This window comes from Drosophila santomea, chromosome 2L (assembly GCF_016746245.2).
Source record: "Drosophila santomea strain STO CAGO 1482 chromosome 2L, Prin_Dsan_1.1, whole genome shotgun sequence".
In the NCBI taxonomy this organism is placed as follows: Eukaryota; Metazoa; Arthropoda; class Insecta; order Diptera; family Drosophilidae; genus Drosophila; species Drosophila santomea.
Window position 1 is genome coordinate 2884584 of NC_053016.2, and position 17280 is coordinate 2901863.

The window sequence follows — 17280 nt, forward strand, 5'->3', positions numbered from 1 at the left end:
TACGCCCAATGATTCTTATTAAAACACAAATTGGGGATATACCACTTTCAATCCAAAACAGGTTTTAGTAAGTGGTAACTAGGAACCCGAAGCTTTTTGTAACCAGTAATAATGCATTTCAAGTAGTTTTCGTTTAAGCCTAAACTTTATTTTACACTTATTTACTACAAAATATATGTGTTTATATAGCTTACTTATTATGCATAATAAAAGCCATGTCAAGTTATGAATAACTTTTTAGCAGCATTAAAGCAGAACATTTTTTTCTACACTTGTAATTTAAAAAGATCAACAACATAAGAGGTTAACCCAAATCGAAAAGCGTACAAGCCAGTCGTAACAATCGCAGTGTTAATTTAAATTCACAAAGTAAAAGATCCAAGCTGGAGCCAGTAATGCATTCACTGATAAACAACTACTGTGCAAGCAATAAATATTTAATAATATTTAAACAATGGCTCCAACGTGTGGTTAATAAACTAGAGAAATTTTGTAGATTACACTGAATTATCCTAAATTTAGACTTAGTTATTCAGCTTTGGCGACGCTTTGCCTGGTTCAAGCTAAAATTAGAAAAAATTCAACTAGTAAGTCCAGAGTTGGCTAACAGGGTTTGAGATGGTTTTTGGGGGTCAGTGGATGGGAACAGTTCGTGGAGTAAAAGGTTTAAGTGACGACGGCCGATCGCTTGTCGCGATTCTTTCCACGTGTTATGGAGCGTGCCTTGAATGCAGCAGCATTCACAAGGTGCTGAAAGGGCAAAAAATAAAAATGTTACTAATTGGAATCAACGGACTCAACAGTTCAATCCACTTACCCGCTCCAGTTTGGACGGCTTGGCCTTGGCGTTGCCATTGATGCCGGTGTTTGTGGGACGTGGTCCCAGCTGGAAAATGTCGCGAATGAACTCGTTCTCCTGCAGCTGCGAGGTCATCCCGGGACCCATGACCGTGCACAGGGCCGAATACTGATGATGGATGGACCAGGAGTCTAGTGTCAGCGACTCGGTACCAAAGCGAATGCTAATCTCCGGCGAAATGTCCTCCTGCAACGATTTCAAAATAACATTAAATCAAGCTAGGCTATGAGCATATATTCTAATCTTATTTCGTACAATTCTGAAATGTATCACTTTTAGTTTTTCTTCCAGCGCAACCAGACAAAATTTCCAGTTTAAAACTGAAACATAGAAAAGTACTAAAAAAAATTCTTTTGGTGAATCTCTGTTTTGCAGGTTTTTAAAAACTCCTTATCAAGATGATGCTATCAACCTATCAGCATGACTATGTCCCGCCCAATGCCAAGCGGTACGAGTTCCTCACGCGTCCCAGAGGCGCCGAAGCCAACATTGGTCCGCAGGTAAAAGAGTGCGAGTGCATCGACGAGTCCAAGATCAAGATGCCACCCAATGCATCCAAGGACTGTGGCGGCGTGGAGTGGACGGGCATAGCACCAATGGGAAAGCTGGTGGATCCGCGTATTATACCCACTCAGCTGACTCAGGACCAGGTGGACAAGATGGCCTTCTCGGCGGAGTCGGATTGCTTTAAGCTGCAGCCCAACCGCTTTCTCAAGATCTTACGCACAGTCTACCCGGATCTGTATGAACGCCTAAAGGTTATGCCCAAGGAGGAGCTGAGCCGCAGGCTGGAGACCAACCGCATGAACACCACCTATCAGATCGATTACTGTGGCATGAACGAATACCCGGAGGGTATTTACGAGAGCCTTAAGACGGAGGACGAGTCCAAGAACGCCAGCAAGCTGATGAGCGAACGTGGACCCTGCAATGAGTTCCGTTCGAACGTGATGAACGAACTGGAGCGGGAAGCGTCCTCTAGCTACGAGATTTCCAGCGACGAGTGTCAGAAGAACTACAAGCCGTTCAAGACCAGCTTCTCGGACTCATCGCAGACCATCGAATCCGGCAGCAGTTCGCACTGGAACTCTGCTCCAACCACGTACCGCAAGGTGCCGACCTTTAGCGAGTACATGGACTCGATTAGTCGCAACGGCTGCGTCATTATGCGCAACAAGCTGCACGATCACTCCAAGTGCTTGGCCAAGTACTGCAAGCACGAGCTGAAGTTCACTTGCAATGACATGAAGTAATCGTCCGTAGACTAGTGCATCTCCAATAAATATATGTAACACCTAACCCATTGTTTTAAGCGTAGAACTAGTGCAGAACTCACCTCCAGGTAGCGCAGCACATCACGGAAGGTCGCACGCTGCGCCTTGCGATCGCGCTTGGCGCGGTACTTATGCGAATCTGTGGCCAGCTGCTTGACGGCCTCCGACAACTCGGCGATATCATCTTCCAGGAAGTCCTCATCGTGGGAACGGCCCGACTCCAGAATCAAAGCAATGGTCTCGCCAGCGGCCATGCGAACGTCCAAATGTGTAGATTGCAAAAGACCCAAAAACTTCTTAATAGATCTGCAAATTGTAGTATAAACAATTAGAGCAATAATTTTTAGAGCAATAATTAAAGCATTGAATTGTCCCAAACAGTTTTAATGGAACTTGCTCTTTAAACTTACGGGAACATGTTTTGGCCAGTGGTCATCAACGAAACAAAATCACCCGAAGGTATAAGTGTAAGTAAGAGTCCCCAGGCATTTAAAGCCTCCGCATGGAAAGTGCCAGCTTCGGCAGTAACCGATACAGGTGTCTTGTCATCGCCACGCAAATAGCTGCCTGCGAAGATGGCCTCGAAGCACTGCATCAGCTGCACCAACTCGCCGACATCCTCGCAGCCCAGAAAGCTGAGCAATCCCAGAGCTGTGCAGCACTTGGCACGGGCATCGAAGCCCACGGACTTGTCCTGCACGGTGTTCAACAGGAATTGATTCATTGCCTTGGAGATGCCCTCATCGCCGCCCATCTGGAGCACCAGAAGGGGGGCAAGTCGTGCGCCCCACACCTGCTCCTGGCCCTTGCCCCGACGGATGCTCTTCTCCACGAAGTCCATCAGGGTCATCTTGCGGTCCTCCACAAAGTCCGGCATGTAGCGGTGCATGAGCAGTTCGCAAATCGCTTGCAGAGCCTGCACACGTGTCTGGGCCGACTTCTCGGTAGCCTGCTCCAGGGCCTTCTCGAACTTCTCCTCGAAGCGCTCGTTGGCCAGCTCGTCGGTGGCCTCCGAGGATGCGACTTCGGAGACATGTGAGTAAACGCTCACATTGTCAAAGGACTCGTCCTCAGAATTGGAGTCGTTGGTGCGGCCTGTAAAAAATGATTTCAGTAATTAGTATGGAATTTAGAAGTACATTAGAAATACATATATAATTAGTATAACAACATTAAGCTGCCCATTATTTATACATCTGATACTTAAAGCGAGTTATTGAAAGCTTATTCCTAAATATTTGGTATGTAAATGAGACCTCTAAGGGTTTTTTAATAGCTATCATTTTCCAGAGAGTGCTTACTTGCACATTTTTGGAATTCAACGAACTCATTGGAATGTAAGCAAAGCATTTATGCATATAGCATTTAGCAAAAGAAAAAGACAATGAATACCTATCTAATGATTGTTCTATTTTCAGAACCCTAATGTATTCTTTGTTAAATGGAGTAAAATATTGGGACCACCCTCGTGCAAGTGCCCACATTTCCCCTCAGTGACTGTCAAACCGACTGAAAAGAGGCATCAAGTTCTGTCGTCTTCGAGCAGCTTTTCAATTGCTTGTGCACTCATTTAGATGGGGAAATGTATATGTACTGAAATTAGAAATTCAATTACATGCTCTGTCACACAGCAATGACCTTCACGACAAAACAGTTCGGATGGCAATGTTGTGCAACAAGTTTGCTTTCCATCTTTCGCTGTTTCACTTTGTTTGCTGGCCAACTGCGTCGAAGAAAACCCGTCGTAGACCACAACTTTCATTGCGGCGATTTCCCAGCGCCTGTTTTCTGTTTTCTATTTGGGGCAAGGTAGTTTCCGCCTCGTGTTTTTTGCCTTTCACAAAAGCTGCGAGCGAACTACAAACACACAGGCATGCGGTAACTGCGCGCTAGAAAAACGAACCAAAAGTGGTGGAAAACAGCTGGTTTTGCTTGAAAGTTGTTTGGATTCGATTCGGGTGAGTAAACCATCTGTGTTTTGAGAGAAACCAATGCATAACACAAAGTTGCATAAGTTTTTAGGTCACATATTAGGTACTTAGATGAGAGGGAAGTTCCCTGAAAGTCACAGCTTCCGCGTCTTTGTTTTTAATCAAAATGTTAGGGAATAATTGTAGGATGAGCATCAGCATACCCTGAATAAACTTGTGGATCTTACATTCTATAAATAATAAGAAAACTTACAACTTTCAAATAGAACTATAAGCTTAAACTAACTTTCAAATAGAACGCATAATATATTGATAAGAACCGTACGCCCTACGAAAACATACCCACTGATACCCTGCACTGAGGTATTCGGTTATTGGCGTGACTCTGATAAGCTGGCATTGAGTGCTTACATACATATGTATGTACATATGCTTGGCCACGAACGAGTAAGTGTATTTATATTTATATACAGCTGCGTTCAAGATAAAAATTTAAGTTGCTTGCAAAGCATGCTGTAAAGCAAAGAAGCATTTTTTTCGCTGAAGATGTTAACTGTCTTTAAATAATTAACTTCAATTAAATCACATTTAATAACTCAATGGACAAAAAATATTTTGGGTACAGCTGTATATTGTACATATATGTTTGTATACCTAATCAGCTACCCGCTGATTACTTGTTGTTGCGCAGCCAGCTGAGCGCGTAAAGCTTTTTGTGCCAGCACAGCAACAAAACGAAAATAATTATTTCATTTCGAGGGTATTGCCAAACAGGTTGTAGGCAGCAGAGCTTCCTTCGTTTGGAAGCCAACGAAATACACAAAACAGTGCACGGTATTCGTTAGTCAGTGCATGACTAATGCAAAGGTCAAACGAAAAGCAGCTGTGAAAATTTCCCTACACTCGCCGACAAAAACCGAGCAGTATAGCAATTAGATATATGATAGTCCTATTTATACATCTAAAGATATCTAATTTGATAATTTATTGTTCAGATGCGCAATTGAAATGGTTTATTAGAGAAAACAACTGTTACTTATTGAAATAATTGAAGCCATAAAAAATATGAAGCCATATCTCATAAATACATTTGTGTTTGTTCTATCTCGCATTTTCTTCCGGTGCACACCCACACACTCGCTTTTCTTTGTGACTCACCTCTGCCTGCTGCTGATTTCTTGTTGCGTCGCGGCATGTTGCTGTTGTTTTTGCGTTGTTCAGGTATTTTGTTGTTTGAACTCGACGACGACGTTTTGGTTTCTATTGTTTGGCCTGCTGTCTCAAACACAAGGTACGAAACAGAACAAAAAAAAAAACAACCGAACAAACAGATGCTTTGTAGCCGAGTGTCCTTTCTTCTGTGCTTGGTCCTCCAAAGATGGAGAACAGGCGGAGAAGTCTACACGACGGCGAAAATGTCTACACTTTCGTTGCTTTGGCGGCAACTACTGAAACGCACGTGTTGGTTCCGATTTATTGATTTTGATTCTGTAGGTTAGGAAATTAAATTGCGTTCTTGAGCCGAGCTGTTTGGTTTTTAATCTTTGTCTTTCTAACTCGAAACGTTTTCGATCAGGACGCACCTATGCAAAAGCTTTGGTGCTTCCAATTTTTGGCAATTCTACACGACTGTCTTTGCCGTTTGCAATTGTTCAACTCCGATCGCGATTCTTGCGGCCGTATCTTATATATAGTCTGCTGATTCTGATGGCTCTGCTGTTGCCTTTTCTGCTGCTTGGCGTTGATAATACAAAAATGTCGTACTCCGGTCGTCGGTGCAGCAAATTTCATGTTTAATTGCAATGCGTTCACTTTTCTCCGCGCTGGCAGACACTCCCACTCCGCCCTCAGTTCGCAGTTCTTGTGAAATCGAACCGAATGCGCTGTATTTCGATCTCTGGTGTTTCGATTTTGCTATTTCCGATTCGGCCAGTGCTGGCGCTACGCGGACTTTACGTTGGCAGCTTTCGGAAAGCTCTAAAAATAATGCAAATAATTAAGCACTTAATTCGATTGCTGATTTTTACGAAATGAAAAAGTGAGTGACCGTATGCGCGAACGGCTGAAAATACCAAGAATAGCGGTAAATTCCATGGAGGATGGCAGGCTGTCGCTCAGCCGATAGTTTTGAACTTATCCAGTTTTCAAGCTTATATGTTTAATATTAATTTATTGATTCACCTCATTATAAAACCTATGAAGAAATCACCTTTATGTTTTCTTATTGACCCCATTGAACTATATTATTCAACTTATTACAAAATTAAAATTTAAATCGCGATATTCGCGCGGTTAGGAAGCCCTCATATCTCTAAGCTGCACCTGTATCGATACGTTCGTTGCAGCCCTGCGCCACCCGCACACATGCACACTCACACGTACGCGCTCAGCGATTTGCAGAGAGAGTTTTCTGGTTTTTGTTTAGTTTTATTTGATTGCAACTCGATTGGAACGCCAGCGGCTGGCGCAGCGCACAGTAATTTAACTGCGAGGTCGATAAGAACGGGGGACAAACTAAAAAAAGCTCCAGCCGATTCGATTCGAAGCTCAGAAGATTGGACTTCAGAACTCGAACTTTGGCACCAGAGCAGCGCATCCACGAACGTCGCCCCAAAAATTCATGAATGCCCAGCAGCGGATTTGGACTCGGATTCGGAATCGGAATCAATAGCGAACGACAACAAAACAAGGGGAAGCCGAAAGTGGGGTTTGCAACACCGCGGATTGCACACAATAATTAGGTAATTTGTAAGCGACGTTCACCTGGGCAAGGTGAACTTGGCACCGCCTCTATATGGCAGCCATCGTTCATGTGTATCTTATCGATCGAGTGCCCTGGCTAATCTCCGGATAATCTTGCAGGCATGGCGGCGATTGAGGAGCGCTTCCAGGCGGCAGTCAATGTGATAAAGGGTCTGCCCAAAAATGGGCCCTACCAGCCCAGCACCAGCATGATGCTCAAGTTCTACGGGCTCTTCAAACAGGCCACCGAGGGAGGACCAGATGTGGACAAGAAGCCCGGCTTCTGGGACATCGTGGGCAAGGCCAAGTGGCAGGCATGGAACGACAACCGTCACTTGACCAAGGAGCAGGCCATGCAGCGGTACGTGGAGAGCCTGCAGGAGATCATCGAGACCATGTCGTTCACGGAGAACGTGCAGAACTTTGTGGGCAGCCTCGATAATCTGGGGAACATCAGTCTGGACGAACTGGAGCTGGTCTCGCCCGGCATGAAGGAGCTGGCCGAGTCGCATCCCAACTCGCCGTTCCACTCGCGCACCAACAGTCCCCAGCACGGATCCAGTTGCAATGGCGAGCCGGAGGCTCCGACGACGGAGGCTGCCGCACCACTGGCCACGTCCGAAAAGATAAAGGAGAATGGCCACAGCTCGCCGCCACTGACCAATGGCTATGGGCCTAAGTCAACCTCAAACTACACACAACACGACACGCACAATTTTACGAGCAACAGCAGCGTGGCCATCGTGGAGCCCTCAGACGATGAGTACGACGATCCCTACGATCTCAGCCACGAGTTGACCCAGGCTATTGCCCAGAACACGGACCTGCTGCGCCAAATCCAGTCGGCCATCACGCGGATGAACAGCGATGTGGGTGCAGTGCAGCAGCGCGTTCGCAGCCTGGAGCAGTCGCTCAACGAACTGCGCAGCGGCCAAAAAGCTGCGAAAGGAACGGTGGCCCAGCCACGATCACTGCCCGCCTGGTGGCCCTTCAGGAACATCTCCCCGCTGTGGTTTGCCGTCCTCATCCTGTGGCCTTTCCTGGTGAGACGGTTCGCGCGAATGCTCCAGTCCACGCCGCAGCGCAGGCACTGACGCAAGAAAACTATGCTCGCGGGGGGAGGAACATGTGGTAGTTAAATTGTAAGTACAACGCCACTGGACAAATGCAGGCATACACTATCATTCCGGCCTTATAGCGAGTTGCTTGTTTATGTTTGAGAGGAATTCCCGCTAAGATTCAAGAGCATCGGGAACCTGTTTCGCAGCGAAAGCTTTTACATCATACATTATTGTACATATTTGCATTTCATTAGCATATTCAAGGAAACGATCTGTAGGCAAACTCAGATTGTGGAATATCTTTGAGTATTTGAGCAGGGGAAAGTGCGCAATCATCTTCTGTTTATACTTATTATCAGTAATACAAGTTTCCAATTAAGAGTTTGAGTGAACGATTTAAGAACCAGTACAGTCAGTTCCCGCTTAACTTATGAATACATACAATATATTATTTATTTCACCAAATTTAATCCCATATAACCCTTTTCATTTCAGTTATCTTCGGTTACGGGCACGAGCTTGGTCTTTAGCTTTCTTCTGTCCTAGAAAGCGCTTCAGTTATTGTACAGAGTTTGCCTTATTTATACCCTTCTAACCCCATGGTTATCCAGTTGCAATATCTTTACCCTCTTTTGTACACGTCTATATGTATATTGAATGTATATTTATTTCGTACACACAAATCGCGACCTTTTTGTCACATTCCCCATCTGATTATAGTTTGTAAGTCGAATGTTTTGGCACTATTGTCTAGCAGAAGGCGAGTTTTAGCAACCTGAAAGCGCCGCTCTACTAAAAATACGGTTGTAAGCGTATACTTTATTGTGCATTATTTGTTGTTAATTATAATTTTTGTAATAAAGCGAAAAAGTGAGAGCAGACGCTTGTCATCATTTAAGGCTGTGGAGTGATCCGCAGATAACTCTTCCCGGAAGGAACCTCAATGGTTTCGATGCCATCGGGAAAGAGCTTTGGAATGTCCTCGGCTTTGACAGTTGGCAAGACCATGCACTTTCCGCCCTGTTTCCAATCTGCCGGCGTGGCCACGCTCTTGGTTTGGGTCAACTGAAGCGAGTCGATCACTCGAAGGATTTCACTGCAAAGAAGAGAGGGATTGAAATGATACTTATCAGATTAATCGTCGTTTAGATATAAAACTAATGATATGCATTAAACAAAATGGAGCCTAATTTACATCGTTAAAGTTTAGTTTACACCACTTAACTTCATTAAACAATTATCTGCTAATGCAATTAAGTGCACGATTGGTCGCTACAAAGCATTACATACTTATAGATAGTAATGATTTTAGATATTAGAGTACCCACTCGAAATTGCGCCCAGTGGTGGCAGGATAAAGGATGGATAGGCGGAGCTTCTTCTTCTCGTCCACAACAAAAACGGCGCGACACGTGAGGGGAATGCCCTCAGCATTGATCTCGTCCTTGTCCAGCATATTAAACTTGAGCGCCAGTTCCCTCTTGTCATCCGCAATGATGGGATAGTCAAAGGAGCTTAGCTCTGCGAACAGAAATGCCTATTAGTAGAGTTGGCTGTCCAGAATTCAGAGACCAAACCCACTGTCAAAGCTCTTGATGTCCTCGATCCAGCCCTTGTGCGATGCCACGGTGTCGCAGGACAAGGCAATCGGCTTGACGCCACGCCTTTGGAATTCCGGCACCAAAGCCGCCACCCGCGACAATTCCGTGGTGCAAACTGGTGTGAAATCCGCCGGATGGGAGAACAAAATGGCCCAGCTGTCCTGCATCCAGTCGTAGAAATCGATCTGTCCCACGCTGGTGTCAGCCGTAAAGTTTGGGAACTGATCACCGATGTTTAAAGCCTTTCCGGACATTGTGAATATTTAAAAAAACAGGAGACGAATTCGGAGCTTTAGATAATTTGCGTTACAAAATTGCCGCAAAATGGAAATCAGCTGATTGGGCTAGAGTGCCCGCTTCTTTTATAAGCTCAGCAGCCAGGGATGCGCCTTATACAAAGAACTAGTTTTCGTACGAACAAGTAAAAAGCTAATTTCATTGTGTTTACTTTTATTACATTTATTTCGCAAGCTTTTGCTAGCAGTGTTTTAAATCTAACATATTTCCTTTGACACAAGCAAACGAGTGGATCACATAGTTTTAAATTTTAGTGAGCTAAATGAGGGAGCCAGTGAACCGAACCACTTAAACTTGCTTTCATCCCTGGCACACACACACACATACACAACTCACACAAACGCGCAGTGTAAACACAATAAAGCAAAGAATTTCTCTTATTTATTTATTTGGATTTGGATCGAAACCATGACAGACCTGAGCATCAGCGGCCAGCAGGTGCTGCCCCCGCCCACATGCACACCCGCGGAACCCTTCCGCATCACAACGAACGCCCCGCACCAGATGAACGACGCCAGTTTGACGCCAGGACGCAGGAAGCTCCAGAAGTGGCTGGGTCGCGTGCTGCGGATCGTGATTACCGACGGCCGCGTGCTGGTGGGCTTCTTCAACTGCACGGACCGGGATGCCAACATCGTGCTGTCCATGTGCGCCGAGTACCTGGTGGAGGGCCAGGAGCCCCGGCTTCTGGGCAACGTCATGGTTCCCGGTCAGCACATTGTCTCCCTGAACATCGACGAGCCGGATCCGCAGTCCAGCCTGCTGGTGCAATAGTGCTCCTAGTGATCCGCGTGGATCGTTCGCTGTTAACAATGCTGTTCAAATAAAGGATTTCGAGATGGTTCAACTTAATGTTTGTGGCGTGGTTTATGGATTTATGTTTATATAAGCTTCATCTTTTTAAGGGTCTTTGAATTGTGTCCAATATCTTTTATGATATACTTCCGTGTTTTCTTAAAATGTTGAATTAAATAGACCCCCTTTCTCCACCCCACAACGCCCCTGCGTCGATCAGCTGTTTGATAAGCCACCGCCGCGTTGCCAACCGTCGCGCAGATGAATCAGCTGGGCTCAATTTATTTCGCTTGGTTATTTGTTTGCTCGCAGCACTATTCCTGCCAATTAATTGAGTTAATCAAGCGAAACAGCGCGCGGAAGAGGATCTGCCTGCCACCCGATACGCATTCAATTGAGACCAATCAGCGATGGACTTCACGACCTTCGTAAAGCCCTCAAATGGCGGCAGTGGCGGTGGCGGTGATGCGGATGACGGCGGCCAGAAGCTGCAGTTCTGGAAGCATGTGGAGTACATCGAGAACCATGGCAAGCAGGAGGACGACTACGAGTACTGCATGACCGAGTTCCTGCGCATGTCGGGCATCTATTGGGGCACCACCGCCCTGGACATTATGGGCCAGCTGGACCGCCTGGAGCGCAAGTCCATTATCGAATTTGTGAAGCGTTGTCAGTGCCCAACCACGGGAGGATTTGCTCCCTGCGAGGGTCACGATCCCCACCTGCTGTACACGCTGTCGGCCATCCAGATCCTCTGCACCTACGACGCCCTCGAGGAGATCGATCGCGAGGCGGTGGTGCGTTTTGTGGTCGGACTGCAGCAGCCCGATGGCAGCTTCTTCGGCGACAAGTGGGGCGAGGTGGACACCAGGTTCAGCTTCTGTGCGGTGGCCTCCCTCACGCTGCTCGGCCGCATGGAGCAGACCATCGACGTGGAGAAGGCGGTCAAGTTCGTGCTCTCGTGCTGCAACCAAACGGACGGCGGATTCGGATCCAAGCCGGGCGCCGAGTCGCATGCGGGTGAGTCACCACCTCTCCTGTCATGCTGCCAAAGTCAATATCATTTCAATTGAAACTTCTAGAGCTTCTAGAGAGCTAAAAGTACACTATACATATAGCTTGCATGTCTGAATTCATTTCTCTACATCTTTTCCATAAAGCTGTATACATTATTAATAATTAACTCTCAATTTAAACCAGGACTCATCTACTGCTGCGTCGGCTTCTTCTCGCTGACGCAACGCCTGCACCTGCTGGACGTGGACAAGCTGGGCTGGTGGCTTTGCGAGCGGCAGCTGCCCTCCGGTGGGCTAAACGGACGGCCCGAGAAGCTGCCGGATGTGTGCTACTCGTGGTGGGTGCTCGCCTCGCTGACCATCATGGGCCGCCTGCACTGGATCAGCTCGGAGAAGCTGCAGCAGTTCATACTGTCGTGCCAGGACACGGAGACCGGCGGCTTCTCGGATCGAACTGGCAACATGCCCGATATATTCCACACGCTCTTCGGCATCGGCGGCCTCTCGCTGCTGGGACATTCCGGCCTGAAGGCCATCAATCCAACGCTCTGCATGCCGCAGTACATCATCGACCGGCTGGGCATCAAGCCGCAGCGATTGCCGCGCCCATGAGGGGATTTCTGGACGCCCTAAGCAGCAGTTGTAGCCAATGTGTAGCAGCAGACCTCTGACGTATTCCCACACTAGCTTCTCTTAGTTTTATTTGTAAAAAGACCAAAATTCCAACGCAGGAACTCATTGCTCGACGTCCTTTACTCCTTTTCTTCGTTGCGCAATTACACAGGATGTAACACCTCGATAAGCTATTGTTAATATAGTAACGAGATTCAGCAATAAACAAATATTTTACTTTATCCAGCAAAGCCACAATTAAAAGCCATGGCGATTCAGATCAGTTAACATTTGATTTATTTGCAAAAATAACTAAACTAACATTTGCATGTGTGAAAAACCAAGTGAAATGTTTGCGCTAGTAGTCTAGGTCGTTATACATATTAGGTAAATACATATCAATGTGTAAATTTATGTACATGAGGATACGGGTGTAAGGACTAATTAGTTAAGAAGTTGGCAAAAGTTGCATTACGAATATGGCGAATCACACAAAATTGGAATTACAAACTAAACGCTAAGTGTAGTCACCGTGTGGGCTAGCTCAATTAGAGGCAATTGAAACGAATGTTACAGAGCACAAACAAATATTAATCGACCACATATGTAGGCAATGTCCGAGTGTTTCTGGGTGTGTGTGTGCTGTGTGTGAGCTGTGTCTGGTGTGTATTGTGATTGTAGTATACTCGATGCACGTCTAAGGCACTCTATAAACAATTTCAGCTAACAATCCTTTTAAAATGTATGTCATCAACTACGGACTAATGGAGGAGCATTAGGAATTACTGAATTTCTCGTCGCTAGTCAAAACGTTGTATGCACAGCCGAGGGCCCAAGAGATTTCGTGGCCATCTATCTTCTTGTAAAGCTGCAAATGCAATTCAAGTTATTAGAGAGTTCAATTTGAGTTATGTGCGGCAGGTCTTACCTTAATCTTCTTGCCATCGTTGAGGCCAAATCCTTCGCGCAGCAGCGTCGATATAAAGGTAAGGTCGAAGCACATGAAGGGCTGCTCATCGTTGGGGATGGCGCAGATCTCCTGTGCCTTCTTGCGGTAAGCCTCCACAGTTGTTTCGCCACCAGCCAGCGGATCCACCAGACCCGACTCGATGGCGCGCTCAAAGTAGTAGCTGAACGCGGCCACCGCGTGCTGCTTGAGAGTGAAGGGCTTGGGCTTGACCAGCGGCATCACCTTGCTCTTGACCAGCTCCAGACAGGCATCGAAGTCCACGATGGGCTGCTCGGCACTGGACTTGCCGTTCTCCTTGCCGCTGACCTTGTACTGCACATTGCCGTATGTCCATGTACGATTGGCGATTATGGGATTCACGCAGACGCTCTCCAGCACCGAATCCTCCTTCTTGTAGCCGTGCGTGAAGACGGCATGACGGGCGGCCATCAGACCCAGTCCCAGATAGCTGTGCGTGAAGACGTTGATCTTCTTGCTGGAGGTCACCACCTCGTGCATGTACTTGTCGTACACGGGCACCTGGTCCGGATCCGTTGGCGAGAAGGTAACCTGCGTGCTACCGCCGCCCAAGTCCAGGGCAGCTGCCTGGTTCGTCTTGGACAGGCGGCCCAGCAGGAAGTTCACGGTAAACCAGCTGAAGATGCCCTCGTCCGTGCCGTCCATGATCTCGACGGCATCCATATCGACACTAAACTCGGATTTGGCGAAGAGATCTCGGACGGCATTCAGTATGTTTTCCGCCTTGCTGGCGGGCAGGAGTCTCAGGCCGGCTGTCGCTTTCAGAACCAGCGGTGTGGATGACCAGTGCTCCTTGGGTATGAAGGCGCGGGCCTCGTCCAGCAGCAGTTTGATGGAGTGGGCACCCTCGGCAGGATTATCCGCAAAGGAGCTCAAACCCGGCTTGCGCTCCCTGAACAGCTCCTCGTACAGCACCAGCTTGTTGTCGATGAAGCTGCGATTGAACTTGTAGGCCAGCACACGGCTGCCCGTGGACCCGGCATCGATGATGGCCGCATACTGCACCTTGCTGTAGCCAAACTTGGAGGCCAGACGGGCCAGATACGGACTGGCGTTCTCGGAGACGAAGCCTGCATCATGGTCAGGCGTTGGTTGATTCGTGTTGGGTTTTTTAGTGAGAACATGGCGAACGGGTGGCGGAAAATGGGGTTCCACATGGGCGTAGGACACGGTAACAGTGGGAAAATCAGATGGTTTGGTTAGTACAACTTTGGGAACTTCGTTTTTGACATAATACAAGTGGTACACACCGAAGACAAAGAGCAGGAGGATGACGGAGATGACCAGGCACAGGAAGGAGATCTTGAGGCCGCTGGGCCCGCGGTTTCCGCCACTGCTGGCATTTGGTGATCCACTGTTTTTCCGCCGCGGTGGCTTCTCGTCCGTGGCCAGCTGAAAGTGCGAAAAACAAATTAGTTTTGCGACCGGAGAATTGGGTTATTTGATGGAGTTTCTTGGCCAAGTTCTTTGGGTCTACCAGCTTATATTCGTATTTCATGGCTCGTTCCGTTGCCTCTGGTGGTACCGCATTTATGCATGGCCGGTCTCTTGGTCGGAACACATTTCAGTTGTTTGCTGCTCAAATATTAACACGCTGGCTGTTTGCTATCTCTTGAAATGTCAATGAATTTCATTTCTTCTCTTTTTTTCAGTCTATTATGGGCTTTATCGTTAACATGAGCGAGGGCTACAGTGTGCGTGGCTCATCGATAACGCTAACCAGGGCTGCAACGGCAACCCTTGGCAACGGTAATTCAGGGCAGTTCGTAAAAAGAAACGGTTACTTTAAATGTTATAAACTTTTAAAGCGCATTTTTGGCTATTTCAACGAGTAATTGATTCAGAACGTATAACTATATTCCATTTTATGATTCTAGTACATATGAATTATTTGTTTTTTATCTTGGTTCGTCTAAAAATGGCAGAAAATAGTTTAAACAAATTTGTTTCTGAGGCATTTTAAATGTTATATAGTTTTAATTGGTAGTTTACTAACATTTTTGTGAAACCTCTCCCTAACTTGCGAAAAGGGACTTCTCAAAGTTCAAAGTCATGCCAAGTTACACATTTTCGCTGTGCAAGCGGCACACCAGTGTCCATTTGACTAGTATCTTATCGCATAGCCTTCTGGTAACCAGTGATAAGACGCAATCAGTTTTTGGGGACGACTGGCGTGTCTGGGCACCACCACTGGCAACAATCATAAGTGGGGCGGGCCACAAAGTGATCTTTTAGCTTGATTAAATATTAAAGTTGCCAAACAAAACCTGATGAAATTCCCGCTGTTTAAACAAATGTTCCGTTGTTGGTAAGCGACTGACGCAAAAATAGTTAAAGCCAATGAAAAGTAGTCAAACAAACTACGAATAGCGTATAGAGTATATATAATTTAGCATTAATGGAGTTGACAGGGCGACCCTCTATATGTACTTTATACATATGTACTTTGTACAATCAAGTAGACCCATTATTTTTGAATACACAGGTTACTTCCCAGCCATTAAACTGATGGCATAAGTGACACTCATTAAATTATTCAGGGTGTGAACTTATCGCATATGTTTCCAGGCGCACGCTACTGTAATCAATAATATACTGATAACTGGCAACGTGGGCGGCATTTGTGCCTATCCACAATGAGTAAGAAGCCTGCTCCTATCGCAAAGTGCATATTCCTGTTGGGGAATGCTTTAATCGGTTCTATAGATAGCAGCTAAAATGATTACTGATGTATTTCAATGCCCAGCAGTAAATAGCATCAGCTGGAAAATAAATCTTTATGAATAAACCAACAACGCTTCTACTTGAACGTAGGATAGTGTAAATGATAAAGGTACCCTGAACCATTTAGCCACAGAAGCCGGGAAAGATAGGCAGACGGAAAGATACAAAAGTATCTAGTATCTAGTATGTGGTATCTAACATTGAGTAGCGTGTACACGTACACGAGGGTTAAGGCCACGTTAGCAACCAGACACTATCTGCACTCACTTGCAACCGGTTCCGGCTGGCTCGCATCCTGTTCTCCACCCACTTGCGATGCAAATCAGACCAAACTATCCAATCCGATCCAATCGCCCCCGAAATCTGCCACTCTATGTGTACCCGTGATCTTTGGGTTCCGATGCGAGAAAGCGATTGAAAAAGTTGTCTAGCGAGATTCAAATGAAACGGCAAAAAAGGCTGAAACTGCTGCCAACTAAATTGTTGGCCTTTTCTACGCTACATTTTTTTTATCAGCCCCCCGAATGACCTTGCAAATGAGAAAGTTGCTGAGCCTGGTCACCCTAGTGCAAATACGAAGATACTTCAAAATAAGCCGGCCGGCTTTCATTTCCACATTGAAAACTTACTGCACACTTCGTGCTACTACTTTGTAATTAAAAGGTAATTTGCTTAATTGTTAACAAAAGCAATTCCGCATCTATATTTAAAAGTCTTGTAAACATAGAATTTGAGATACAAATTGGCACAATCGAATAGAATAGAACTTGAAACGATTATTTAGCGAGTCATTTGATTTTTTACTTCCGCGTCAAAAGAGCAACAATTGTAGGTATATGTATGTGTGTGCGCGTGTTTGTGTGTGTGTGTGAGCGCCATGAAATTGGCATAAAATGTGTGCTGTGATTGCCCTTTTAACCTTTCCTTACTTTTCTCTTTCGCACATCGGTGTTCGTCATTCTGTCGTCGTTACTTTGCACTTAAATTATGTAAATACGCGAGCGTTTGTTTATTTCCGATCGATCTCTGCCGATCGCCGAGCGGAACGCACTAATGTCGATCTAATCTAATGTGGGCGCGCCCGCCGAATAAATGACTGCGAGCAGAATGCCAACGCGCACGGAATGGCGTCTTGAAATAAACTAAAAACATTTATTTACCACCTGCTCATTTATATGCTGCAGCCCTATCAGCTGTTTGCAGCGGCGCGCGTTATCAGGGAAGACGGTCACACTGCGGGGGCGGCAGGGCTGCCAAAAATAACTTTGGATAGCATAGAAATATTTGAAGTTGTGAAATTATGCGAATTTAATCTATTTTCACTTGAAGGACATTTTATATTCCGTACTTTGTAACATAACTGGCAAATAAAAGAGAATA

General features: G+C 46.1%; 7 protein-coding genes across 10 annotated transcripts; 4 read left to right on the forward strand and 3 right to left on the reverse strand.

The window, feature by feature from the left end:
* Window positions 1–123: 123 nt before the first annotated feature.
* Window positions 124–6104, reverse strand: LOC120452811 (interferon-related developmental regulator 2). The gene is made up of 5 exons (XM_039637218.2): window positions 5223–6104; window positions 2544–3228; window positions 2196–2439; window positions 818–1045; window positions 124–750 (listed from the first exon to the last, which is right to left on the reverse strand). The coding sequence occupies exons 1-5, from the start codon at window positions 5257–5259 to the stop codon at window positions 667–669; spliced, it is 1278 nt and encodes a 425-aa protein (XP_039493152.1). The 5' UTR covers window positions 5260–6104; the 3' UTR covers window positions 124–666.
* Window positions 1130–2158, forward strand: LOC120452831. Its single transcript, XM_039637256.2, has one exon. It carries the CDS (start codon window positions 1258–1260, stop codon window positions 2110–2112), a length of 855 nt encoding a protein of 284 aa, XP_039493190.1. The 5' UTR covers window positions 1130–1257; the 3' UTR covers window positions 2113–2158.
* Window positions 6105–6425: 321 nt separating the features above from the next.
* On the forward strand, window positions 6426–8743 carry LOC120452830 (acyl-CoA-binding domain-containing protein 5). Its single transcript, XM_039637240.2, has 3 exons — window positions 6426–6805; window positions 6927–7948; window positions 8363–8743. Exon 2 carries the CDS (start codon window positions 6929–6931, stop codon window positions 7898–7900), a length of 972 nt encoding a protein of 323 aa, XP_039493174.1. The 5' UTR covers window positions 6426–6805; window positions 6927–6928; the 3' UTR covers window positions 7901–7948; window positions 8363–8743.
* LOC120452837 (peroxiredoxin-6) lies at window positions 8667–9834 on the reverse strand. Its single transcript, XM_039637267.2, has 3 exons — window positions 9449–9834; window positions 9196–9388; window positions 8667–8963 (listed from the first exon to the last, which is right to left on the reverse strand). Exons 1-3 carry the CDS (start codon window positions 9720–9722, stop codon window positions 8762–8764), a joined length of 669 nt encoding a protein of 222 aa, XP_039493201.1. The 5' UTR covers window positions 9723–9834; the 3' UTR covers window positions 8667–8761.
* Window positions 9835–9987: 153 nt separating this feature from the next.
* Window positions 9988–10617, forward strand: LOC120452844 (N-alpha-acetyltransferase 38, NatC auxiliary subunit). The gene has a single exon (XM_039637280.2). The coding sequence runs from the start codon at window positions 10174–10176 to the stop codon at window positions 10537–10539; it is 366 nt and encodes a 121-aa protein (XP_039493214.1). The 5' UTR covers window positions 9988–10173; the 3' UTR covers window positions 10540–10617.
* A 196-nt stretch (window positions 10618–10813) lies between these two features.
* Window positions 10814–12430, forward strand: LOC120452820 (geranylgeranyl transferase type-2 subunit beta). Its single transcript, XM_039637227.2, has 2 exons — window positions 10814–11580; window positions 11761–12430. The coding sequence occupies exons 1-2, from the start codon at window positions 10971–10973 to the stop codon at window positions 12186–12188; spliced, it is 1038 nt and encodes a 345-aa protein (XP_039493161.1). The 5' UTR covers window positions 10814–10970; the 3' UTR covers window positions 12189–12430.
* A 32-nt stretch (window positions 12431–12462) lies between these two features.
* Window positions 12463–17043, reverse strand: LOC120452788 (ectonucleoside triphosphate diphosphohydrolase 5). 4 transcript variants are annotated; one of them, XM_039637192.2, is made up of 4 exons: window positions 16830–17041; window positions 14427–14568; window positions 13117–14246; window positions 12463–13056 (listed from the first exon to the last, which is right to left on the reverse strand). In XM_039637192.2, the coding sequence occupies exons 1-4, from the start codon at window positions 16857–16859 to the stop codon at window positions 12964–12966; spliced, it is 1395 nt and encodes a 464-aa protein (XP_039493126.1). In that variant the 5' UTR covers window positions 16860–17041; the 3' UTR covers window positions 12463–12963. The 4 variants fall into 4 exon arrangements, with proteins under 4 accessions (XP_039493126.1, XP_039493132.1, XP_039493139.1 ...); XM_039637198.1 differs by lacking the exon at window positions 16830–17041 and adding an exon at window positions 16168–16290; XM_039637205.1 differs by lacking the exon at window positions 16830–17041 and adding an exon at window positions 14654–14865.
* Window positions 17044–17280: the final 237 nt, after the last annotated feature.